Source organism: Scyliorhinus torazame, chromosome 10, assembly GCF_047496885.1.
Source record: "Scyliorhinus torazame isolate Kashiwa2021f chromosome 10, sScyTor2.1, whole genome shotgun sequence".
Lineage (NCBI taxonomy): Eukaryota > Metazoa > Chordata > Chondrichthyes > Carcharhiniformes > Scyliorhinidae > Scyliorhinus > Scyliorhinus torazame.
This window is the reverse complement of record NC_092716.1, coordinates 182,179,721-182,206,594: the sequence shown is the minus strand read 5'-3', so window position 1 is coordinate 182,206,594 and position 26,874 is coordinate 182,179,721. Positions and strand designations below refer to the sequence as shown.

Sequence of the window (26,874 nt, the reverse complement as noted above, 5' to 3'; positions counted from 1 at the left end):
GAGCTCTTTGTCCCCTATCAGGTACTACCGTGTATACCCCAAATTCACTCCAACTATACAATTCTCGCTGTTTAGCTTCTTTGATAACATTTTCATCTAATTTATTTGAAGCCACCAAAATCTCACGTGCATGTGGGCTTCTACTCCTATTAGTATTCGTAGTCTTACTCATGTTCCGAGATCTTGATAAACTACGTCCCCTCTCCCGCCTAGTATCTCGTTCTGTACTGCTCTGCTTGATCTTTCCCTTCTGCTGTGGGATGTCCTTTCAATAGTTCTCGACCTTTTACTGCAAATCTGTTCACTATCTGATGTACTATCTGAACTGACACTGCGTTTCTGTGCCCTCCATTTTTGAACTTCCCTTTCCCAATCCATTGTCTTGACTCCTTCCCATGAATGCTGTACATTCAACCAATGTTTATACTTTCCAGTGGCCTTCCCTGCTCTACTAATAACAATTGCATCCTTCCATTAACTAGACCCTTCAGGCAAGTATGTCACTTTTGTACCAACTTTTGGCAGTTGCCCTTTTGGAAAAATGGCCTGTTCTAATTCATCAGAAGTGTTGTGTTCCTCCACAGAAACCCTGTCTATATCAGTTAATTGGTCCTCATAGTTCTGTAACACATGCGTACCAGATGACTCTGGTTCCTCGTCATGTCTGTCTGCTCTGTCTAAGTTTGAAAATTTGTAATCTGTACCCGTTATCCTTGATGAATGTACCCTAACAGTTTGATTACCATGTTGCAAAATAATTGTTTTGTCATCTATGCCTATGATCTTCCCTGGGCCTTTCAATTCATTAGAATTGTCTCTCTTATAGTATACCATGCCTCCTTACTGAAAAACTGCATCTGATGGCCGTACGTTATGTCTTAAAGCTCTGCGAATTCTTTCAGAGACTTCTGCTTCCAAAAAAGCTTTTCTACTGCGATGTAATGCATTTAAATGTTCAGCAAAACCAGAGCTAATTGTAGTCCCCTCCCAAGCTGGAGGCTGGTCAACCAAAATGGTCGGAATTTTAGGATTTCTACCAAACACTAATTGATAAGGACTATAGCCCCCAACCATCTGTAATGAATTTTTTTGCATGTACTGCCCATGCTAAAGCTGAATTTAGCCTGCAATTTGGTCGATCTGCCAAAATTTATGTTTTCACACATATCCCTAAACTCATCTTAGCAAGTTCTCCCCCATTGTCCGTAAGGAATTTTGCCGGGGGACCCATCCCTGTCCCTATCCATTTTTCCACGATTTGATCCAGAATTACTCTCTTTTCTTTACTTCGTACAATCGTTGATTGACTAAATCTGGTTGCTAAATCTACAAAATGCAAAATAAATATATTATTTGCTTTATCCCAGATCTTAAGGCCCATGGCCACAATGCCATTAAAATCCCTGGCCAAAGGTAGGGTTACTATCGGTCGTGCTGGTGTCCTTCTGTACTTCCTACAAACTTCACAGTGGTCACTAACCTGTTCTATCAATTTAGTATAGTCGTCATCCCTTACCCCTGCATCCTTTAATAATTTTTTCAGCCTCCGAGGAGACAGATGTGCAAATTGCCTATGCAGTTTTAATACCACAAGCTTTTTATCAGCTAAAGTCATATTTTCAACTGCCATTAACACATCCTTAACCACTCTACTTGAAATATTATTTGTCAGTAATGGAATACAATAGTGTCCCGACTGTGTAAATTGTAAGTCCACCGTCTTTCCAAAAACTGTTGCCTTATCCTGTTCCATATCCAGTTTCATGTGTGCTTTCTTCATCGACGGTCTGCTCAGAAGCAAAGGTATCTCACTTGATACAACATCCGTGCTAATGAAATGATTCACTCCGGCAATTTTGCAAGGGATGACCACTCTTTTCAGCGACTTCAGAGTATTATTATCCCCAAACCTGAAACTTGTGGAACTTTCAAATTCCTTAACCTTGTTACGATTTTCAGCTTTCAAAGAGTCCAGGTAACATTTTAACCAGTCAATTCCACACACAGCAGATGGCAGCCACTGTCCAATACAGCACCGTTGAAGGATTCTGCAACCAACACCTTCATTACTGGCGTAAAACCGCTTGTCAATAGGACAATGCCTTCTTTCTGGTCACTATCTTTTTCCTCTTCTGACTCTTCCGTGTCATGTGTTGCTTCAAACACTCTATCATAACGAGTTGGACAGTTGAAAGCATAATGGTATTGAGAGTCACATCAAAAACATCACTTTATCATGCCCCGGGGCATTTCTGGGGTTCATCTTCCTATTGTAGGTTCTAACTGGGTTTCAGTCTTCTTAATTTCCTTGTCTCGGTCTCCTTCTATAATCTTGAGCCCTGTTCGTAGCCATACGATTTCGCCATCCTGTTAGTAGTGTATCTTCCATATTCTACCTTATTGCAGGCTGACCTATTTGGGTCATCGGAGCGATCGGAATGAAATGTTTCCCCAGAAACCTTTGTAAAGCTTTTGTCAAATGTTTGAATAAGGTATCCTTATCAGTAAACTGAACTCCTGTCAACCAGGAGCCTATCCATGTTGCTCACTCTAGCACAGTCAAGTAATTTAAAGGCCACAGACTGTGGAAATTCCAGGTTGTGTTTCTGCAGTCTTTTATATAGTCTGCCAAATTCCATTATATAGTCTTCCATGGAGATATCCTCCATTTTCCGGAACTTATCAAAATCCGACCATGCTTCATACGCACTTAACAAGTCATCTTTCTTATAAATCTTATCCATATAATGTAATAAAGTCTCCAGACCTTCTTCTGAGTCTAACTCTTCCAATTCCAGCTCAGAAAGCACTTTGTTTCGGATTTTACTGCCATATGGTAGAGAAAGAGCCAATGCCATACCTTGTTTTCTCTTTCCCAAAGCAGTTACCTTAGTCCACATAACTACTGCACTTCTTCATTGGTCGTATGATTCCCTTTCAGAAAATAAGGGAGGATAGTCATATCCAGCCATCTTTATCCTCGGTTCAGCCATATATCCCTTTTTTCTTTTTCTTTTCTCACTCACTCCTTGGTTTGATCTGGAAAGTTGTATCTTTCAACCCTTCACATTTACACAGCAACCATCCTCTGCTACCAATTGTTAGACGTTTTAGTTGCTGTGATATGAAGAGTCTAAAGTTCTGTTCCTTTTTCACAAACACACATTTATTTCCTTCCAACAGCCTTTGCACAAAACTCTCACTATACATCACCTGACAGAGGCCACCTGAAGCCCCTTGACATATCAGTGTCAATTAATAGATACTTAACATAAATGAGACAACTAATTGCAATGTCCCTTAACCCATTACTTAACACCCAACACCTCCGAGAATTTCCTATAGAACTCTACGGGGAACCCATCCGGCCCCGGGGCCTTGCCCGCCTGCATATTCCCCAACCCCTTAACTAGCTCCTCCACCCCAATCGGGGCCCCCAGTCCCTCTATCCGCCCTTCCTCCACCTTTGGGACCCTCAGTTGGTCCAGGAACTGCCTCATCCCCTCCCCTCCCTCCGGGGGTTCTGACTCATATAGTTTACCATAGAAGTCCTTAAAGACCTCGTTTATTTTAGCTGGAATCCGCACCATGTCCCCCCCGCCCCCCCATCTCTAATTCCCCCAATCTCCCTGGCCGCCTCCCTCTTCCGCAGCTGATGCGCCAGCATCTGACTTGCCTTCTCCCCATACTCATACACTGCGCCCTGTGATATCAATAACTCTATCAGGTCAGTTCGTTTTTCCTCTGGAAGATAACTCAACAATTTACCCCAATTTTTAACAACATCCTCATTTTCCAATTTAATTTGAGTTATGTCGAATTCACAGTCATCTGGATATGGTTCGTCACTTTGAGTTAGAATCATTAAAATCTCCTCCTTTTTCTCTCCTTCGCTTTCAAAGTACCTTTTAAGCATATTCACATGACACACTCGGTGAGTCTTCCTTCTATCTGGTGTTTGTACCACATAATTCACCTCACTTAATTTCCTTTCAATCTGATAAGGTCTACAAAACCTTGCTTTTAAAGGTTCACCTATCACTGGTAACAATACTAAAACTTTATCTCCACTGGCAAAACTACGAACTTTGGATTTCTTGTCCGCTACCTGTTTCATCACATTTTGTGCAACTTTTAAATGTTGTCTAGCCAATTCACCTGCTCTATTTAATCGTTCCCTAACATTTGACACGTAATCCAATAATGTAAGTTCTGATTTCTCACTCACCAATTTTTCCTTAATCAATTTCAGTGGTCTTCTTACCTCATGACCAAAAATTAGTTCGAAATGACTAACTTTGTTTGACTCATTAGCTGCATCCCTAATTGCAAACAGTATGAATGGAATTCCTTCATCCCAATCCTCTGGATAATCATGACAATACACCCTCAACATTGTCTTTAATGCCTGATGCCACCTTTCTAACGCTCCCTGCGATTCTGGATGGTACGCAGTTGATTTAAATTGTTTTATTCCTAAGCTATCCATAACTTCTTTGAATAACTTTGAGGTCAAATTTGATCCTTGATCCAATTGTATTTCTGTGGGTAGTCCATATCTAGTAAAGAATTTAAGTAACACCTCCACAATCTTTTTAGCTGTAATATTACGTACTGGAATGGCCTCTGGAAACCCAGTAGACACATCCATTATAGTCAAAAGATATTGATTCCCACTTTTTGTTTTAAGAAGTGGTCCTACGCAATCAATTAGGACCCTTGTAAAAGGTTCCTCAAATGCTGGAATGGGTATTAAGGGTGCTGGTTTTATCACTGCCTGAGTTTTCCTTATCACTTGACATGTGTGACATGATTGACAAAATTTAACTACATCTTTATGTAGTCCAGGCCAATAAAAATGTTTCTGGATTTTAGCTTGAGTTTTCCTTATCCCCAAATGACCTCCCACTGGTATCTCATGTGCAACTCGCAACACCTCCTTTCTATACCCTACCGGCAATACTACTTGATCAACTTCTGCCCACTTTTCATCCGCCTGCATATGTAAACGTCTCCATTTTCTCATTAAGACATCACTTTTACCGTAATAACACTCTGGTATACACTCAGATTCCTCTTCCGTGTATGCGTTCTGATACATCCATTTTATTTCTATATCTTTTTGTTGTAACTCCGCCAATTTTCCTGAACTAAAAATATCCGCCTCATCCTCCACCTGTTCTTCTTTTTCAGCCATCTGATCAAAAATCGTTTCCGATAATTGCACTCCAACTTCATCTTCACTCTTTGATTTCTCCTCTTGTCTTAACCTGTGACTTTGCGACCTTGTTACTACACAATCCGGAAAACCCCCAGGATATTTGTCCTTCAATCCTTCAGTTGCCTGATTTTCCACTGGCTTATCAACCACCGTAGGCATCACTCCCACCTGCGATCCAGCTATATCATTACCCAAGATAAACTGTATTCCTGGACAAGATAGTTTCTCTATTACTCCTACTACGACTTCACCACTCTTCACTGGACTTTCCAACCTTACCTTATATAATGGCACGCTACTCCTCTCACACTGAATTCCACATATTACCACCTTTTCTGGCACCATACTTCCCAAAGTACATAACTCCTCATCTCTTACCACTAAAGATTGACTAGCTCCCGTATCTCTTAAAAGTGTGACTTCTTTACCTGCTCCTCCTGATACACATGAGTAAACTTTACCCACACAAGTAAATTCTTTAAAGAGATCTGGCACCTTCTTATCAATCGCCTCTTGATCAGGCTGTACAATCTTTCGCACCTCCTTTGCTTCACTTGGGCTTTCCTTTACCACTTTAACAAACCCCACATCAACCTTCCCAGTGCTTTTCTTCAACCACCAACACTGTGACTTTACATAGCCTAGTTTATTACAATGAAAACATTTGAAACTTTTCATGTCTCTTCCACCCTCCTGGATTTCTTTTTTAATCTGAGGTACAGTCTCCTTATTATCTCCCATCAGATCACCTTTGCCTCTACTACTTGAGTATTTCTCATGTCCCCAGTTTCTATCCCTCATAGGCTGAAACTGATGTCGGAAACCAAGATTTGATTTATGACCTAATTCATAATTATCTGCCATTTCTGCTGCTAATCTCGCATTTTCAACTCTCTGCTCTTCCACATGAGTTCTCACTACATCAGGAATTGAATTTTTAAACTCCTCCAAAAGTATAATTTCTCTGAGAGCTTCATACGTTTGGTCTATTTTCAAAGCCCTATCCACCTATCAAACTCCATGTATGTTTGACCAAATTCTTTCCTTAAATTTCTATACCTTTGTCTGTAAGCTTCAGGCACTAGTTCATATGCACCTAAGATGGATTTTTTCACCTCCTCATACGTCCCAGATACCTCCTCCGGTAGTGATGCAAACACTTCACTAGCTCTACCTACCAGCTTTTTTTGAATCAGTAATACCGACATGTCCTGTGGCCATTTCATTTGTTTAGCTACCTTCTCAAATGAAATGAAAAAGGCTTCTCGTCAAACCTTGGCAATGCTTGGACATATTTAAATAGATTCCCACCAAGCCTTCGACTTTGATGCTCTTTCTCACTATCCTCATCACTATCATCCAACTGTACATTTCGCTTTACGTCTGCCAATTTTAACTGATGTCATGTTTCATGGCCAATTTCTGAAGTTCAACTCTCTCTCTCTTTATCTTTTTCCCTGATCTGTATCTCCCTTTCTCTTTCTTTTTGTTCTGCGAGGGCTATTCTTTCTTTTCTCCTTTCTTCTCTCTCCTTTTCTTTTTCCTCTCTCTCTCTTTCTCTTTCCGCTCTCTCTTTTTCTTTCCGCTCTCTCTCGTTCGTATTCAAGCTGCTTTAATTCTTTTTCATGTTCAAGTTGCTTAATCTGCAACTGGGTCTTTGCCATTTCTAACGAGTCAGACTGTATCTCAGGCAACTTTAAATGCTTAGCCGCCGCCATAATTACCTCATCTTTTCACATTTTGTCAGGTAATGTTAACTGCAATGTTTTTGCCAAATCTAACAGTCTGCCTTTAGTCTCTGTCCGTAAGGTACTGCGTGTGACTGCCTTCATCCCCAAAAACTTCTGAGCCTCTGAAAGAGCCATTGTCCACAACACACTCCCCACTTAAACTAAAATACCACACCTGAAAAGCAACCACAATATGCTCACACCTCACTGTCTTTAAGTTCACTAAGCCAATCCAATAGATATACTTTTATCCCTCTCGAGCCCCCAATTGTTAAAGGCCAGGATTTAGAGAATCCTAAAGTTTATCATGGAGTTCACCTGTCCCACAACTTTTAATAGATTGTGGTATTGGGAGCACATGGCTCACTCTACAGGTATGGTCTTACAGAAAATGGACCAGTAGTTTTTAAAACAGAACAATGTTTATTCTATGAACTCAAGTTAACCTTTTTAAAACAAACAGCGAATATCTTAGCAACCAGTAAATCAAATACACCCCCCAAAGAATACAACACTTACAACACTTAACAATACAACCTGTATGCTGTCCTTTTAACATCCAAAAGGTTTAACAAACCTTCAAACAGGAGCACATTAGATTTATATTCAATACTGAGACCTGTTTACAATTCTGAGTTCACCCAAATGATCCATAGATAGTCTTTTGATGGCAGAGATCAACAGCAGTGCATCTCACTTTTAACTTCAGATTCAGCTCACTGAAAAACACAGACACACCCAAGCTTTTTCTCAAACTGAAACTAAAAAAAAGCAGAAGTAGAGCTCAGCTCCACCCACACTCTGACATCACTCCAGTTACCTGAGCAGCTCCATTTCTTAAAGGTACATTTCTTAAACACCCATTTCTTAAAGGGTACCCTCACATAACAAAATACTGATGCCACGTGCTCTGGGCGTGAGAGAGATTCCTCCATTTGTAGCTGCCAGCAGGGCTGGTGTGAGAACCTCTGATGACCAATACATTAAGGAGAAGCTGAAATCAGGAATAAAGCAGTATAAAGATGATTCATTGAGGTACAGGTTTAATAATTGTGCCACTGTACATTAGGATGCAAAGTTCACATCTGTTATATGCAGGGAAGAACTGGCAAATAAAAGGTTAAAACTCTCAAAACCTCAAAGACATTTCAAGACTAAGCATGGAGAGTTAGAAAACAAACCTCTTGATTTTTTTCAATAGCTGCAGTGAGATCTTAGCTCTTAGCAGAAATGTAACAATGAATGACAAGTGAGATTGTGAGGATCAAGTAGGCTTACCTGTCACATTAAAGGTAAGTGAAAACGGTGGGTCGTGAAGATAGGTTGGCGTGGGGCCTGAAGGCTGGCCGGTTGGTAAAAATGGGGGCCGGACAAAATATTTGAAAAACACTGGGCTAAATTGCCTGCTCCTCCTACTTGTTCTGATGATTTAAGAAAGAAATATTCTGTCCGATTTCACCATCCAGTTCTGGGTCTGTAGCCTGTAGGTAACAGCACCCCAAGCACAAATCTGGTCGTCTTGATTAATAAGGGGATTTCTTGATTAATATGGAGATCAGGAGTTATGGGGATACGGCAGCAGAATGAGGATGAGGAACATATCAGCCATGGCCGAATGGCAGAGCAGATCCGATGGGCCAAATGGCCTAATTTTGCTCCTGTATCTTATGGTCTTTATGTCCCTCTCCTCCCAAGGGCTATACTTACCTTTGCGCCCACGGAAGGAACCCCTGAATCCTTCTTTTGTGATTATTCAGTGAGGGGGAGGGATCATGTGGCGGACGGCTGAGTAATCCTATCAAAATTTATTTTAATCTATTAAAATGAGGTTCTCGCCCTTTATGGGTGTCAATTTTGTGATGTCACTGTTGAGATGCAGAGAAAATCGGGAACACAATCTCTCTGGTGAGAATTGCAATTCCCGATTCTCGGAATTTTCACCCCTGACGTCGATTCCGCGTTTGGTTCGTACAAGCTCAAAATCACCCTGACTATATTTCAACACCTAATGGCTAGATTTCAATGACAATTGGTGCACAGATAGGGGATGGTTGAAGAAAGAGACTATTAGCTTTTGGTTAAGAAATGGATATGGATCTGGATCCAGATCCTGTTCGTTTTTAATGGATCTGTTATCACTGGGACATAGAGCAAATTGACTTTTTTCAATGTTGTCAATTCTCTCAGCTGCTGTGATCAAATTTGTCACAGCTGTCAATTTGAGCGGTGTTTTTAGAACAGGTTGTTGGATGTGGATTGGCATGAGCATCCTCAGTGAAATTAAAGCTCTGAATAAAAAGATTCATATTTCTGCTTTGTGGTTGCAGAGCATCACCATGCAGGAAAACACCTCAAGGTAGATCTGCGTGATTGTAATAATGTTGAGTTAACACATTGGGTATGTGTTCTACTGAGTGTCGTATTTGTTTGTTATTTTTGAGACCTTGATGTGCATATATCTATAATAATCTCCATAACATCTGCATTTCAGTCACTGCCCAAGAATTTCTTCTGTGATGTTGAATCAACTTTTGAAACTGAGTCTGGATAATGAAAAGTTTGGAATGTCCTTCTCCCATTGAAATTCACCCTGAAATTATCTGTCTCCTAATTGTTGTTAAATGTATGATTTGAGTTCAAATTAACTGATAAGAACAGAGACTGTGTACTTAGCATTAGTATTTACCTCTTTTAAGGGAAAGAAGAGGTCTGTCACTATCATCTGCCCTTTCCTCTCGTTTGCTTGACGCTGAAACAACAATACAATCAAAATACATTAACAGGCACACAAACTGGCCTAGGTTTACCCTGAATGTGACAATCTTGTAACCACTTCATTCTAGCTTCTCATTTAAACATCTTAGGTGGGATTCGCCGTCACCCAATGCCAAAATTGGGAAACGCGATTGGGTGGAGAATCGGTCACCAAAATGCCATGCTCCGCTGCCCCGACAGCGGCATCAATACGTTCTACGCCGCACGTACAGTAAACGGTGTTCGCATATCATTAGCAGGTATTCTCTGGGACCGCCCTGATCCTCAGTCACTGCTGGGGGCAATTACACACGGCGAGGTTCACTTAAAAATCTGGAAACGTGCGCCGTGGCCGATGGGGAGAGAGAGGAGGTTGGACATGCAGAGGCAAGACTGTGGGCTGCTGGACCGGCCACGAGGCTGGCTGAGGTGAGGGGGGACCTCCGCTAGGCCCGGGGGTGCAGTGGGGAATGACTGGCTGTGACCAGGGGTTGGGCCGTGGGGTTGGGTGACCCCCCACGGGACAAAGGTGCCCAGACAAGGGCCATCATTGCCGCGGCCTACAAGACAGCCATTTTGCTGTGTACTCCACTGACCGCCCATCAGGTTCCTGGCTATGCGGAGTGACACCGGCTGTATGCATGCCCCTACCCCACTGCCCCCGCACTCCAGAACCCATCTTCCACCCTGCACACCACCACACCAACTCTTCCCCCTCCTGACTGGCCACTTCCCGCCGGCGGGCATCACGCAGTCCACCCAAGAGCAACGCCCAAAGTAGCCCCACAAGAAAGTGCCCGATGGGGGCGCGGAGCATACTGTTGGCATGGGTACCACTGGCAGAAGGGATGGGCACCAGGCCTGAGGTCCCCACAGTGCAGGGCACTGACGGGACCAAGGATGCGGAGGGCAGATGCCAGGGGGAACAGCCAGGGTAGGTGTGAGGGGAGAGCAGGATTTCTACCTGGACTGCAGTAGGTGAGTGTTTCTGGACCATGAGATAGCCACAAACAAATATATCTGCAATAGATGTCTGCATCTCAAATTTCTCTGGCTCTGAATCATTGAGCTGTATTATGAAGTGGAGGCACCCTGATACATAAGAGTGGAAACAGTACCTGGCAATTTTATCTAGACTTTGGTGACATGCTATGAAGAAGTACAGGTTGAGACCAACTGTGGGTGGTTTAAGGTGCCTGCAGGTCAGATAGACATTCCACCCGTTGCAATGGGCAGGATTCTCCTTTTCTATGTGCTGACGCCAGGACTGAATTGGTGGATTTCAAATTGGTGCCGGTCCCGGACCAATTCAACAACTGTTAATGGGCTAGCACCTGTGCCACGTGGAACATGAGCGATTCCAATGAAAACGTGTTGGATTCGGCGGGGTCGGGATTGACACTCGAGAGGCCGACAAGCTGCAGCCGCATGTAAGCACTCCACTCCCCACACACACTCATCCCAGCCAACAAGGTGGCACCAAGGAGAGCGGCACCACGGTTCACCGATGCTGAACTCGAGACTCTGTTTGACAGTGGAGGAGAGCCCCCCTCCCCTGTACCCGGGGTGTGGAGGTGGTTACTAAAGAGAGCGGCACCCCGATTTGCGGACACGGAGCTGGAAACCTTGCTGGACACCATGGAGGAGAGTTGGGCCACCCTGTACCCTGTGATGGGAAGGAGGCTGCCACGCGCCACTGTACATCGGGCCTGGGCGCAGGTGGCAGAAGCCATGAATGTCATGCACCCGATCGCCAGGACCGGCCAGCAGTGCGGGAAGAAACTGCATGACCTCAGGGCAGCCAGGGTGAGTAGGCAGATCTGTACCCCTGTCACTAATCCCTATCCCACACACCCGTAACCACCCCCCCAACCCAGAGGGTGACTGGACCCCATCCTCCAGCAAGCAGTCCACCCTGCACCACATGCCAGCACCCATGCTGACCACCATGGCCAGGTGCTCTGGTCACGAAGGCCACCAGCTACTCACCGCCGTGCTGCACGCATCTGACTGCCTGACAAGGCACGTTTTCTATCTCCCCCACCAGGAGAAGGCAGCACACAACTGCTGGGAGAGAAAAGACTGGAGGGGGACCACTGGATCTGTGGCACCTCACTGCAGTGGAGCAGCAGGCACTGGAGCTGGTTGGTGGGCCTGGAGAGAGGGCAGTTGCCAAGGCAGAGTTTGGCATTGGGTGAGCAAGTCAGACCTCGCTGAGTTACGGTTTCGCATGGCACCACCCCCCTCGCCACGCCACACTACCACTCACCACACCAACCCGTGATCCAATCATGCATCATGTCTTCTCTCTTGCAGGATCACCTGGTGATGAGGAGGGTCCTTCCGACCACAACCCCAACCCAACTGGACAGCAGCGAGGAAGAGGAAACGGACAGTGACGATAGCCCTCGACCCACATTCCAAAACACCCCGGATCTCAAGTCCGAGGATGACACTGATTTCCCATCACAGCTGTCTCCAACACCCTCCACCATCCCAGAGACACTCGCCTCGGTTGGCTCTTTAGTAAAAATGTTCCTGGGGCACTATCTTGTGTGCACAACACACGTGCTGCGGTACAGTAGGAGGAGGTAGAAACCCCCAAGGGGGTTGGGATGGTTGGAGGGCGGCCCAATCCCAGTGACTAGCTGCCGTCTGGATAGGTTTCGGGCTTCTGGAAAGGGTGGTCCCATCGATGGTAGAGATGCAGTCACAGAGCCAGGGATTACATGAGGGGTTGATGGCGAGCATCCTGTGCCTGCAGGTGCAGTGAGAGGAGTCCAACAGCCTGCAAGGGCAGCAGGCGGTGCCGACTATGCATGCCACGCAGGCCACCACCACACAGGTGGCGTCCATGGTGGAAGCCTTGGGGGTGAGGTTTCGGCCATGGATCAGCATGTCCAAGACCTGGGACAATCTGTGTAGGCGGTGGCTGAGGCCCGGAGAGGGCTGCTCTCTCTCAGGCAGCCATGTACCAGAGCCACCTGAGTAATCTTATTTAAATCCATTAAAATTAGGTTCTTGCCCTCCTGGGGGTGTGAACCTTGTGATGTCACTGGTGAGGAAAATCGGGAAACGCGATCTCCCGGGAGAGAATCATTTTCCCGATTCTCTCTGATGGTGAATGCGGGCTGAAAATCACCTCACACCATAAACATTAAAAAACTGATGCTGCAAGTGCTGGATGACCAGTTTTAAATGTTTGGCGAAAGATGAAGGGGGTAAGTGAGGAAGAACGTTTTTACGTAATGGGTGGTAATGGCCTGGAAGTTCCTGCCTATCAGGGTGGTGGGGGTGGAGGTAATCAGTGATTTCAAAAGTAGGATGGGCATGAGGGAAATAAACCTGCATTATTACAGAGATAGAGTGGGCCAAGGAGACTGATTGGACTGCTCCACAGAGGGCCAGCATGGACTTGACAGGCTGAATGGCCTCCTTCTGTGCCATAATAACTCAATGATTTGTGATGAAAGGATTAGGAGCCCAACAGTAAAACCAAGAATTACCCTAATGAGGTCAGCGAATATTAGCCAAAACCAGTGTTAGAAAAACAAAGCAATGTGATAACCTGCCAGCCAAGAAATAATTACCTTGACACATTTGAACATATTAACAACAGATAATCAACTTCTTTGAACAAATTGCCATGCAAAATTCCAAAAACCGGGTTGTTCTCACTTTAGCATTTGTAGTTATTTTTTTTGGTGATGAAAATAACCGTACCTTTATGTTTCTTGATCCAGAAATAAAGTCCGAAACATGCTGCACAAAACACAACAAAGCCACAGATGCCTCCAATAATTGCTCCTTTTGGTACTGGTTCTGTTAAAGTATAAAATATACAGAAATCTTTAAAAACTTGACAATAAGTAATTGTATCTTTTGCATATACTTATTAGAAGCTGCATTTATCCCGTTCTATTAATCAGATCTGTTTATTTTCAAACGTGGGAGGGAAATTGGTATAGATTATGGTTGGGATTCTCCGAACATGGCGGGCACTCGCCCCGTCGAGCACGGAGAATCGCCACGAGGGCCACATTCAACGGCCCCCGACTAGAGAATCTGCGGCCCAGCGTCGGAGCGGTGTGGCGCGATTTTCGCGCCACCCCCGGCGATTCTCCAACTCGGCGTGGGATTGGAGAATCCCGGCCCACATATCCATTTGAATTGCATGCTGCCATGACAAATTTAGTCTGAAACTAACGTTAAGTTATCCTAGGAGGTTGCCTAAAACAGGCATGAGGCTCTTTGGATTTGTTGCTCAGGAGTCAAACCCTCGTTGAAGGACCTAATGTGGAAAGGTGTCCTTACAATGAGTGGAGGAGCTGCCAGCTCTGCCTTGTTTAAGAATTCTTCAGTAGCCCCTCTGGCTAAAAAACTGGGTGGTGTTAATGTGTGTTTCGGCGGGTGTGGGGGGTGGTGGTTGCTGACAAGGTTGTGGTTGTTGTGGTGCAGTTGGGAAAGGATCAATGATGGTGGACATCCGAGGGTGGGCCGGGAGGGTCGCGTGACCCGGGCTGGGGTTGGCCCAAAAAGGGATATGGCTGATCGGCAGGTGGAGGGGGTGCAGGGAGACCCCCTCGACCAGGCTGGTCATGTGCAACGTGAGGGGGCTGAATGGGCCGGTCAAAGAGTCGCGTGTGTTCCTGCACCTGAGGAGTCTGAAGGCAGACGTGGCCGTTTTGCAAGAGACGCACTTAAAGACAGGGGACCAGACAAAGTTGAGGAAAGGATGGATGGGGCAGGTGTTCCATTCAGGATTGGATATGAAGACTGGGAGGGGGGGAGGCTGGTGAAAAGCTGGTGGCGTTCGAGGTGCGGAGCACTGTTGTAGATCCACGGGGGAGGGAGTGGGGAGGTTCGTGATGGTGAGTGGGATGCCGGTGTATCCTGGGAAATGTTTATGGCCCAAATTGGGATGATGTAGATTCGATGCCTGGATGGGCTGGAGTTTCCCAGGGTGGATGAGGAGTTGGTGGCTGGAGTTTCCCAGGGTGGATGAGGAGTTGGTGCAGGGATTGGGTGCCCCAATCAGACTGATGGAAGTGATGGAGAGTATGGGACAATGTAGGAAGTGATGTGTTGGGTATGCCAGGTCTGCGAGGACTGCGTTTACTGCAGCAGTGAGAGAGACAGGCTTCCAACACTTGAAGAAATGCAACTCGATTTTATTGAACTCTTAACTATCATACATACTTTAACTGTGGGTTGACACTATACTGACTTGACTGGAGACCTGAAGCTAACCTGACCAGACTACCTTACTACCACATGGTGTATGTTCTAGTCGGTGCTCATGGGCTCTGACTGTCTCACAGGCTGGATCCCAAGAGAGCAGGAAAACTAGTGCCCTCTGGCTTTATAGTGGTCGTGTCCTGTCTGGTGATTGGCTGCTGTGTTCTGTGTGTTCACTGGTCATCCTGTGTGTCAATCACTGCCTGTCTGTGTACCATCATATACCTGTGTGTATATTATGATAGGAAGGCCCCTGGTCTGGATGGTTTCTGGTGGAGCTTTTGAAAAAGTTTGAGGGGGACCTCGCGCCACTGCTGGTGGGGGCATATAACAGGGAGAGGGGGGTGCTCCCCCTACACTGTTGCAGGCATCCATCTCTTTGATATTGAACAAGGACAAGGATCCAGAGTGTAATGATGTGTATATTAATTGGGATGTAAAACGTTAACAAGTTAATGATAATACTTCTTACCACTAGAGGGAACCACAGAACAGGCATATAAATATCATGTGACTAGGGGATTCTGGGATTAGATTAGAAAATAATTAGATGATTAGGAGTGAAGAGTTAGGAGAGAGCTGGATAAGACAGTCAGGCATAGAGAGCAGTTGTATACTTGAGAGTTCCGTAAGTTAGAGATAGCATAGCATAGTTTTATACAATAGCTTCTACTTTAGGAATGTGAACGAATCTTAGCAGTGTAATAAATTTATAGTTTTGTTCGTTAACAAGGCTTTGTGTTCTTTATTCAACACTACGCATCTGAGCCATCCAGGTAAAACAGAATAGAGAATACTACACGGAGCAGTGTGGTTAGTACCGCCTGATATCACTATTGAATGTAGACGTCAAGTTGCTGGTGAAGGTGTTAGCTTTGTGAATCGAGGACTGCGTCCCAAGGGTGATAGGAGAGGACTAAACAGAGTTTGTGAAAGGGTGGCAGTTGTCGGTGAATGTAAGGAGGTTGCTTAATGTAATTATGCTGCCTCCGGAGGGGCACGAGGTGGAGGTGGCAGTGATGATGGACGCGGAGAAGGCTTTCGCCATTTGTGGGACATGCTGGGACGGTTCGGGTTTGGGAAGGGGTTGGTGGACTGAGTCCGGTTGCTGGACTGAGTCCGGTTGCTGTACAAGGCACTGGTCGCAAGTGGGTATGAACCAGGTGAGATTGGGATATTTCGGACTGCATTGTGGGACGAGGCAGTAGTGCCCGCTCTCCCCGTTGCTTTTGCCTCAGCTATTGAGCCACTGGCAATGGCGCTTAGAGTCGAGGGATTGTGCGGGGGTGGGGGGGGGCGTCGAGCACAAGTTGTTGCTGTACGCGGACGACCTGTTGTTGTGTATATATCGGACCCATTGGGGAGCATTATGGGAACTGTGGAGGACTTTGGCCGGTTTTCCGGCAACAAGTTGAACATGGGACAGAGTGAGATGTCCCCCGATTGAGATCAGAAGGTAGAAGAGTAGGTTAGGGGAATAGCCATTCAAGGTAGTGGGGCAAGTTTTAGATACCTGGGCATTCAGGCGATGCGGGGTTGGGCACAGTTGCACAAGTTAAATCTGACTCGGCTGGTGGAGCAGATGAAGGGGGACTTCAGGAGGTGGGAAGGGCTGCCATTGTCACTGGCGGGATGGGTGCAAACAGTAAAGATGGCGATGCTGCCAAGGTTCCTGTTCATATTTCAGAACCTCCTGATCTTTGTCCTGAAGCCATTATTTTAAAAGGTTAACGCGCTGATTTCTGGGTTTGTGTGTGGGGGCAGGGAAGACCTTTTTTTGGAGCTTTTGGGGCTTTTTTTGGAGCATGGACGAGGGGGGGGGGAGGTTGGGCACTGCTGAATATAATATAAGAAACTTACTGAGCGGCGAACATCGCCATGGTTAGGAAATGGGTAGTGGGGGAGGGGTCGGCATGGCAAGGGGGGTGGAGGAGGTGGGTTCCTGCAGGGGATTGAGCTTAAAGGCTTTGTTAACAGTGCCTCTGCCATTCTCGCTGGCCAGGTACTCCATGAGTCCAGTAGTGGTGACATCCTTGACGGTTTAGCAGTGGAGGCAACATTTGAGCCTGGATGGTGCCTTGATGTGGGCACCGATCTGTGATAATTTTAGGTTTGCATCGGGGGAGCTGCATGCGAGATTTTGGGGGTGGCAGCATGCAGGGATTGAGTGATTTGGTGACCTGTTTGTAGCGGGCAGTTTCGCGTAATTGGAGGAGCCAGAGGAAGAGTATGAGCTGCCCAGGGGGAACGGTTTCAGGTGTCTGCAGGTTCAGGATTTTGTGAAGAGAGAGATGCCGTCATTTCCTGGGTTACCACCCATGGGGTTGCAGGACAAATTGTTGCGAAGGAAGAGATGGGGGAGGGGAAGTTGTCGGAGATTTACAGGGAGCTGATGGATGAGGAGGGGGTCCAGGTGTGGGATATAAAGCGTAAGTGGGAGGAGGAGCTGGAAGGGGAGGTGAAGGCCGGGATGTGGGCTGAGGCCCTGGGGAGGATGAATATGTCCTTGTTGTGTGCAAGGCTAAGCCTCATTCAGTGGTCCATAGGGCACATATGACAGTAGTGCAGATGAGTAGGTGTTTTGAGGGGGTAAAGGATAGGTGTGGGCGGTGTGCGGGGAGGCCCGCAAATTACATCCACTTGTTCTGGGCATGTCCGAAGTTAAGGGGGTTCTGACAGGGGTTTTCGGACGGAATGTCCGAAGTGCTGGAGGTGAAGGTGGTCCCGAGTCCAAAGGTAGCGATATTTGGTGTGCTGGACAACCAGGTAGTCCAGGGGGCGAGTGAGGCCGATGTCTTGGCCTTTGCCTCCCTGATAGCCCGGAGACGGATCTTACTTGAATGGAGGGACTCGGAGCCGCCGAAAGCGGGGGTGTGTGTGAGCGACCTGGCAGAATTCCTGAGGCTAGAGAAGGCCAAGTTTTTCCTGAGGAGTTCGGTTGATGGGTTCACTCGGAGGTGGAAGCCGTTCATTGACTTCTTTAAGAAGGATTGAGGAGTCAGCAAGGTGGGGGGGTGGGGGGTAAGGGGTTTAAAATGGGGAAGACAGGACGGGAGAGGGAGAGCAGGGTGGGGGAGTGGGTGTTGGTTATTTATAATGTTGTATAATTTTGCTTTAGATTTGTTTGTTTTTTAGGAAAATGCCTGGATAAAATATTTTTTACAAAACAAAAGATGTTTTTTAAAGTTTACCTTTTCCTATCGGGTTAGGAGGAGCAAGACTGCTGTTCAAACTCCAAACATACACAATGTTCAATGATCAACTCCAGTGCGAAGTTCAGAATTTGGGCGTTGTCGCTGCATGCCTGTCTTTGGCACTTTCTATTTATCTGACGTTTGTTCAGACGCGCTGTGGCACGTAGGCTGTGCCGAAACTTGTTATTTACAAAATAGGGATCTGTGTTACGGTGATACTAATCTTCTAAAGAGCTGGGTGAGGGAAATTAAAAGATCAAGTTTCAAATAAAGGGGAAAATACATAGAATGGCGGAAAAGGGTAATCTTTTTGAATTCCAATAACTGACAAATGCGACAAGGTGAGTGAGATAACAGCTGTGATCTAGAGGCCGTGTTAGCCGTGGGCGCAAATCTCGTGGGTGGCCAAAAAATGGATTTACGTCGATAAGATCTGTTTGAGATCTCCCTCCCCCCAACCCCACCGACCAGCAGTGATGTAATCCCCATAAATTTAAATCCATTTTAATCTATTTGATGGGTGTGATGCCATAATGCCCATCCATGACATCTCTCTGTCCCCCCTCCATCGCCAGCGGCGTGACATCATGCAGGCGCAAATCACTACTGTGGGGGCAGGGGGGAAAGTGCTTATAAGCCCCAGGGGTTGAGGGACATGCCTGGGCATTGTTCCCTGGCAATGCCCAGGGGGACTGACATTAGAACATATAGAACATAGAACGATACAGCGCAGTACAGGCCCTTCGGCCCACGATGTTGCACCGAAACAAAAGCCATCTAACCTACACTATGCCATTATCATCCATATGTTTATCCAATAAACTTTTAAATGCCCTCAATGTTGGCGAGTTCACTACTGTAGCAGGTAGGGCATTCCACGGCCTCACTACACTTTGCGTAAAGAACCTACCTCTGACCTCTGTCCTATATCTATTACCCCTCAGTTTAAAGTTATGTCCCCTCGTGCCAGCCATTTCCATCCGCGGGAGAAGGCTCTCACTGTCCACCCTATCCAACCCCCTGATCATTTTGTATGCCTTTATTAAGTCTCCTCTTAACCTTCTTCTCTCCAACGAAAACAACCTCAAGTCCATCAGCCTTTCCTCATAAGATTTTCCCTCCATACCAGGCAACATCCTGGTAAATCTCCTCTGCACCCGCTCCAAAGCCTCCACGTCCTTCCTATAATGCGGTGACCAGAACTGTACGCAATACTCCAAATGCGGCCGTACCAGAGTTCTGTACAGCTGCAACATGACCTCCCGACTCCGGAACTCAATCCCTCTACCAATAAAGGCCAACACTCCATAGGCCTTCTTCACAATCCTATCAACCTGGGTGGCAACTTTCAGGGGTCTATGTACATGGACACCTAGATCCCTCTGCTCATCCACACTTCCAAGAACTTTACCATTAGCCAAATATTCCGCATTCCTGTTATTCCTTCCAAAGTGAATCACCTCACACGTCTCTACATTAAACTCCATTTGCCACCTCTCAGCCCAGCTCTGCAGCTTATCTATGTCCCTCTGTAACCTGCTACATCCTTCCTCACTGTCGACAACACCACCGACTTTAGCGTCGTCTGCAAATTTACTCACCCACCCTTCTGCGCCTTCCTCTAGGTCATTGATAAAAATGACAAACAGCAACGGCCCTAGAACAGATCCTTGTGGTACGCCACTTGTAACTGAACTCCATTCTGAACATTTTCCATCAACCACCACCCTCTTCTTTCAGCTAGCCAATTTCTGATTCACGTCTCTAAATCACCCTCAATCCCCAGCCTCCCTATTTTCTGCAATAGCCTACCGTGGGGAACCTTATCAAACGCTTTACTGAAATCCATAGACACCACATCAACTGCTCTACCCTCGTCTACCTGTTCAGTCACCTTCTCAAAGAACTCGATAAGGTTTGTGAGGCATGACCTACCCTTCACAAAGCCATGCTGACTATCCCTGATCAGATTATTCCTATCTAGATGATTATAAATCTTGTCTCTTATAATCCCCTCCAAGACTTTACCCACTACAGACGTGAGGCTCACCGGTCTATAGTTGCCGGGGTTGTCTCTGCTCCCCTTTTTGAACAAAGGGACCACATTTGCTATCCTCCAGTCCTCTGGCACTATTCCTGTAGCCAATGATGACATAAAAATCAAAGCCAAAGGTCCAGCAATCTCTTCCCTGGCCTCCCAGAGAATCCTAGGATAAATCCCATCAGGACCCGGGGACTTATCTATTTTCAGCCTGTCCAGAATTGCCAACACCTCTTCCCTACATACCTCAATGCCATCTATTTTATTAGCCTGGGTCTCAGCATTCTCCTCCACAACATTATCTTTTTCCTGGGTGAATACTGACGAAAAATATTCATTTCGTATCTCGCCTATCTCTTCAGACTCCACACACAACTTCCCATCCCTGTCCTTGACTGGTCCTACTCTTTCCCTAGTCATTCGCTTATTCCTGACATACCTATAGAAAGCTTTTGGGTTTTCCTTGATCCTACCTGCCAAATACCTCTCCTGTCCCCTCCTTGCTCGTCTTAGCTCTCTCTTTAGATCTTTCCTCGCTACCTTGTAACTATCCATCGCCCCAACTGAAACTTCACACCTCATCTTCACATAGGCCTCCTTCTTCCTCTTAACAAGAGATTCCACTTCTTTGGTAAACCACGGTTCCCTCGCTCGACGCCTTCCTCCCTGCCTGACCGGTACATACTTATCAAGAACACACAGTAGCTGATCCTTGAACAAGCTCCACTTATCCAGTGTGCCCAACACTTGCAGCCTATTTCTCCACCTTATCCCCCCCAAGTCACGTCTAATGGCATCACATTGGGCACTGGCAGGAGGCACATGTGTGTGTGTGTGTGTGTGTGGGGGGGGGGGAGTATTCCCCTTATCCGTGGGGTTGTGGGGATCCCCTTCTGCATGTGCTGTTTGTGGTATGTTACCCTTGTTCACCGGGGATTCCTGATGTCCATGGGGGAGGGTCCCAATGTCCCTTTAAAAAGGGCACACCAATCTCACAATGCCAGGGTTATGGGCATGTTTAGACCCCACTCCTCCAGCTGGCTATGTGATCCTCATCAGCACTCTGATATTGCACAGAGTGCTATTTAATCAGATGAAAGGCGGTTGTGATGACGGCAAGTTTCGCACAGCTTTCCTCACCTGACCCAACAGGAAAATTGCACCCAAAGTTTATACCCTGATTTCAATCAACCCAGTCCTTACCAAAACAAATTAAGGGCAGATTGGCCATTCAGCCCTTCGAAACTGCTCCGCCATTCAATATGATCATGACTGATCCTCTATCTCAACACTATACTTAAGCGCTCTCCCATAGATTAATTTCAAGTAATCTGAATATAGAAGACAAAATATCAGCCTCATTTTTAGAAAGGATTAAAAAGGATCAGTACATCTCATTGTACTCTTCCATTGTGCTAGGAAGATCAAGGATGCCCATTCCATTCACATTGTTTGCAAGGTTGAAGAAAAACATTGTGCAAGACAGAAGAAAGAACATATGAAGGTCAGCCAGTTTCTGATCAGCTGATTTCACAGCACCCGCAGGAACAGTGTAATTGGGGCCTGAGATTCCTGCAGCAAAAGCAGATGATTTGTAACTTTGGATGTTACGAATGTAATGGGAGCTTTACTATTGTAAATAAATATATTATAAGCAAAACTTATCTTCTCCAATCGGGTCTTACCTTCCACTTGGTCAGCGTCCAGTGTAAAATTGCCAAGAAAGGTTTTATGTTTCACCACGCATCTATACTTAATGCGATTATCCAATGTTGGTTCAATTCTTATTTTACTGGAAACGCTGAATGTATCATCACTGTTCCTAACTAGATCCTCAGTGAATTGATTTTTTGAAGCATATTCCATTTTTCCATTTGATAATGTTAACCAACTAATATTGACCTTTTCAGGATAAAATTCCTTCACATCGCATGCCAAGAAGTGCTCTGTACCATTTGCAGTTGTAATTTTGAGTCTGGATATGCTGACTTTTGGTTGGACTGTGTAAAAGAGAGCAGGACATGTTAGTTGTTAATACATTATCACATATTAAACTAGAGTTTGCTGATTCTTGCTGAAAAACCCTAAAATTCCATCCTGGCTGTTGTATCTGAAAAGCTATTATACTGTTTCAGCTCATTAGATCCTTGTGTTTCCTCGGGATGTCTGACAAGCTATTGGCCGGGATTCTCCGATGCCACGGCCAAGTTTCGACGCCTGCGTCAAAATCAGCGCGAACGACTCCGGCATCGAACCGAGCAAAAGTCCGCTAATTCTGCGCCACGGAAGGGGCCAGCACGGGCGTCACGGGAAGCACGATGGCACGACCCAGAATGGTGTCACTGTTAAATGGACGCCATCAGCAGAGAAACAGTGCAACGCGGGAAGATGGCCGCCCATCGCGCAGCACCGAGGTTCTAGGACCGGGACATCGAAGCGCTCCTGGATGCTGTGGAGCGGAGGAGGGAGGCCCTGTACCCCGGACAAGGCCGTTAGGTCGCTGCCAACACCAGCCGGCGCCTGTGGAGGGAGGTGGGAGAAGCTGTCAGCGCCGTGGGGATAACCCCCAGAACAGGCAGCCAGTGCCACAAGACGGTCAATGACCTAGTCAGAGCAGCAAGGGTGAGTACCCCCCCCCCACACATGTGGCACTGCCCACCGACCCCCCCCCCTCCACATGATGGGCAGCACAGCCCTAGCTGAGACCCACAGGGCTGCACCCACCCATGCAAGCTGCAAGAGGCAGGATGGCCTCTGAACCTATGCCAACATACACCCAACCGTTAGGCTGCAAGTATATATCCGCCTACATGCAGGGCAGCGGCCCCCGCCACGGCGGCCAACATCGCTGGGTGATGGCCAAACATAACAGTCTGCAGGTGGTCGGGATAGACGAAAGATCATCATTGCTCAAACCCACCTCTGCAACCTGGTGCCATGGGCTGCATGGTCGCCACTGTTGACAGGTGGCACTTGGCCACGCAAAGCCCCCACATCCCCAGCGCTCCCCAGCCCACCCCCACCCTCCCCAGAAACCAGCCCCAGCACTCCCCACCCCGCCCCCAACCTCCCAGACACCAACCCCGACAACGCCCGGCACCCCCGGCCCTGGGCGGCTTCCACCCCCGCCAAAAAAGCCCCCCAGCCACGGCCCAGCCGTCTCGACATGTGGTGGCCCCCGCTGCCGAACCCTACCTCCTTCTTCGTTGGGGTCAGCCAGTACGACTGGTTGACGCTGTTAAATATCACGTTTGATTTACGCCGGCGTGAGCTGCGGTCACATTGGTGTGACTTCGGGCCAACCGAGCCGGAGACTCACAGCAGGCCCAGGGACTAGCACGTCGCGCCAATTCTGCGGGCCGCGTGGCGCAATCCCCGTTGGCGAGCTTTTTCCCGGGTCGGAGCATCGCAGTTCTGGCGTCGGAGTGGCGTAGCGTGATTCGCGCGACCCCCCGGCAATTCTCCGACCCGGTGTGGGCTCGGAGAATCCCAGACAGCGACTTTCTCGACAACAAAGACTGTTGCAAAGAAATTACTCCAAAATTTCCCCCATATCCTTATTTTTATTTACAATATCACCATTATATGTTTTCAACAGTCAAAATACTCCTGAGCACTTCTTTAATTTATGTTTTATTCCGTTTGATATACCTCGCAAGTTTCTTCTGCCCTTTGTACTTAGTCAACTGACATTTTCAACCCAATGTCAGTTGACTATGTAAAGACTGCAGTCTTTGTGATTGTATCACTAACTGGTGAGCTTAGATTCACCAGGGGAAGCAGAAGTTTAATGTTTGGAATGCATTATTATCTCTTCTAGATTGCAAACATATATTTTTGCACAGAGCAATAAATGCCCAATGCTGAGAGTGTAACAGAAAATGATAGCTTTTCTTACCTGATACTTGCATCACTGAACTAATTTGTTCTTTATGAGGAGTAACAAAAACAATGCAGGTGTATGTTCCTGCTTCGTTAAATTGGACATTTGGAAGGTAAAGTGAAGCATTTCCTTTCCGTAAATCATCATCAAACATCTTTGCTCCAGTTCTCTGTGGAGCATGATTTCCTCCGTCAAATATATACACATCTCTCTGGTTTGTTTGCGAATTAAAAGCCCATCGAACAGCTATGTGTGTAAGGTCAAATTCTGGTTGATCAAATTTGCACATTAGAAGTGCATCTTCATTTGCTGAAATTTCCAGTGGTGAGGGAAATATCTCCAATTCTAAAGATCCTTTAAAATAATTTAATATTTTAAAACAGTAATTGAGGTAAAAGTACTTTCATATTAAGTTATTGTTACAATCTTGGTAGAGACCAGTGCCTTGTTTTCAAAAAGAAATTCCAAATTCCCAGTTACATAGATACATAGAAGTTAGGAGCAGGAGGAGGCCTTTTGGCCCTTCGAGCCTGCTCCACCATTTATCACGAGCATAGCTGATCATCCAACTCAATAGCCTAATCCTGCTTTCTCCAAATAGCCTTGATCCCATTCTCCCCAAGTGCTGTATCTAGCCGCCTCTTGAATATATTCAATGCTTCAGCATCAACTATTTCCTGTGGTAATGAATTCCACAGGCTCACCACTCTTTGTGTGAAGAAATGGCCCCTCATCTCTATCCGAAATGGTTTACCCTGAATCCTCAGTCTGTGACCCCTGGTTCTGGACACACCCACCATTGGGAACATCTTCCCTGCATCTACCCTGCCTAGTCCTGTTAGAATTTTAAAGTCTCTGAAATACCCCCTCATTCTTCTGAACTCCAGCGAGAACAATCCTAACCTAGTCAATCTCTCCTCATATGACAGTCCCGCCATCCCTGGAATCAGTCTGGTAAACATTTGCTGCACTCCCTCAAGAGCAAGAACATCCTTCCTCAGAAAAGGAGACCAAAACTGCACACAATATTCTAGATATGGCCTCACCAAGGCCCTGTGTAATTGCAGCAACACATCCCTGCTTCTGTTCTCGAAACCTCTCGCAATGAAGGCCAACATATGTAAAGTAAAAATGGGAAAATATGTCATTTGAAACATGGAAATCTGGCAAAATCTGACCTGAGGATACATGAGAAAATGTAGGGAAAAATCCCACGAAGGGTTAACAGCAGCTGCAAAAGAAGGTTTTGAAATGCAGATAACCTTTATCAAACAGGTGTTAAGAAAACAGCTTGTGGCTATTCAAGCTGTAAAACTGATGCTAAAAAATAATTGCCAGGATCTTCAGTTGAATTGGGTGACAAATGTTTAGGTGTGAAATCCTGCTGACACCAGTTGAATATGGGAAGCTGGAGACAACGTGTCCATGAGAACACAGGTTAACCCCAAATCGGAGTCAGAGTTCTGACAAGCTAAGGGCACTATTTGGTAATAAAGTAACTTTAGAAGTGACAGGAACCAGATGTAACACCCCTCTAGGATCAAAGCACTTTTGAACATCACAAGGGAAAAAATGTAATCAGAGTTCGATGAGCTAATGTCATGCTCAACATAAATACATAGTTGTGTTAAAAGTAATAAAGATTAAAGGTACCTTGAACAGTCAAGAGCAAAACAAAGTTACTTTACGATAATGTCATATAAACTTAATAACTGTGGTAAGGGAAATATAAACCCTAAATCGGTAACAGAGTCGGCTCTCATAGCTGCCCTCGGTCATGGGAAGGATAGAACACAGAAACCGAGCAGAACAGCGAATCCATCAGGAGAAAACCAAAAGATAAAGAAGTGAGATTGTCAAGGTAGACCTGAAGTTCCTTTCAACCAACCAGGAGAATCCAGAAGCAAGATCTTTTTACTTTTCTGTAAAGGCAGTGATTGCATCTTTTAAAAGAAAAAATATTAAAAATAAAATAACTTAATGTTTTAACCTGAAACAGTGGTTCTTACAAAGTCTACTTTACTTACTTAGCAACGTGGGACACAGGATCGATGCTACTAAGTGGTAAGTAGATGAAAACTTCTATGAAGATATGGGTTATACCGGGGGATAACTTGAAAATATAGATTGACCCGAATAGCACCCACCTAAGTCTGCATAGGAGTCAGGGAGTGAGAATTCCTGTTCACCATTTAGAATATCTGATTGACCCTTTTTGGTATAGGGGGAATTCTAAGAATAGTGGTGAGTTTTTACTTCACATACCATTAGCTTTCTTTACCGCCTGCTGCACCTGCATGCTTACCTTCAGCGACTGGTGCACAAAGACACCCATGTCCCGTTGCACACTCTCCTCTCCCAATTTACAACTATTCAAGTAGTAATCTGCCTTCCTGTCTTTGCTTCCAAAGTGAATAACCTCACAATTATAAATTATACTGCATCTGCCATTGATTTGCCCACTCGCATAAACTGTCCAGATCATGCTGTAGGATCCCTACATCCTCGTCATAGTTCACCCTCCCACCCAACTTGGTATCATCTGCAAACTTTGAGATATTACATTTTGTTCCCTCACCCAAACCATTAATATATATCGTGAATAGCTGGGGTTCCAGCACCAATCCCTGTGGTGCCCCACTAGTTACTGCCTGCCAATTTGAAAAGGACCCATTAATCCCTACTCTGTTTCCTCTCTGTCAACCAATTTTTTATCCATCTCAATACATTTCCCCCAATCCCATGCGCTTTAATTTTGCACAATTATCTCTTATGCGGGACTTTGTCAAAAGCCTTCTGAAAGTCCAAATATA

At 45.9% G+C, this 26,874-nt stretch overlaps 1 protein-coding gene across 4 annotated transcripts in view; it reads right to left on the bottom strand.

The window, feature by feature from the left end:
- Nucleotides 1–26,874, bottom strand: part of LOC140384402 (uncharacterized) — a 62,367-nt gene that overhangs the window by 26,539 nt on the left and 8,954 nt on the right. For all 4 annotated transcript variants that reach the window (XM_072466075.1, XM_072466076.1, XM_072466077.1 and 1 more), the window contains exons 2-5: nt 24,077–24,415; nt 21,864–22,178; nt 13,429–13,527; nt 9,638–9,700 (exon numbers count right to left, since the gene is read on the bottom strand). In XM_072466075.1, coding sequence (XP_072322176.1) covers nt 9,638–9,700; nt 13,429–13,527; nt 21,864–22,178; nt 24,077–24,415 — 816 coding nt within the window. The remainder of the gene's footprint in view (nt 1–9,637; nt 9,701–13,428; nt 13,528–21,863; nt 22,179–24,076; nt 24,416–26,874) is intronic.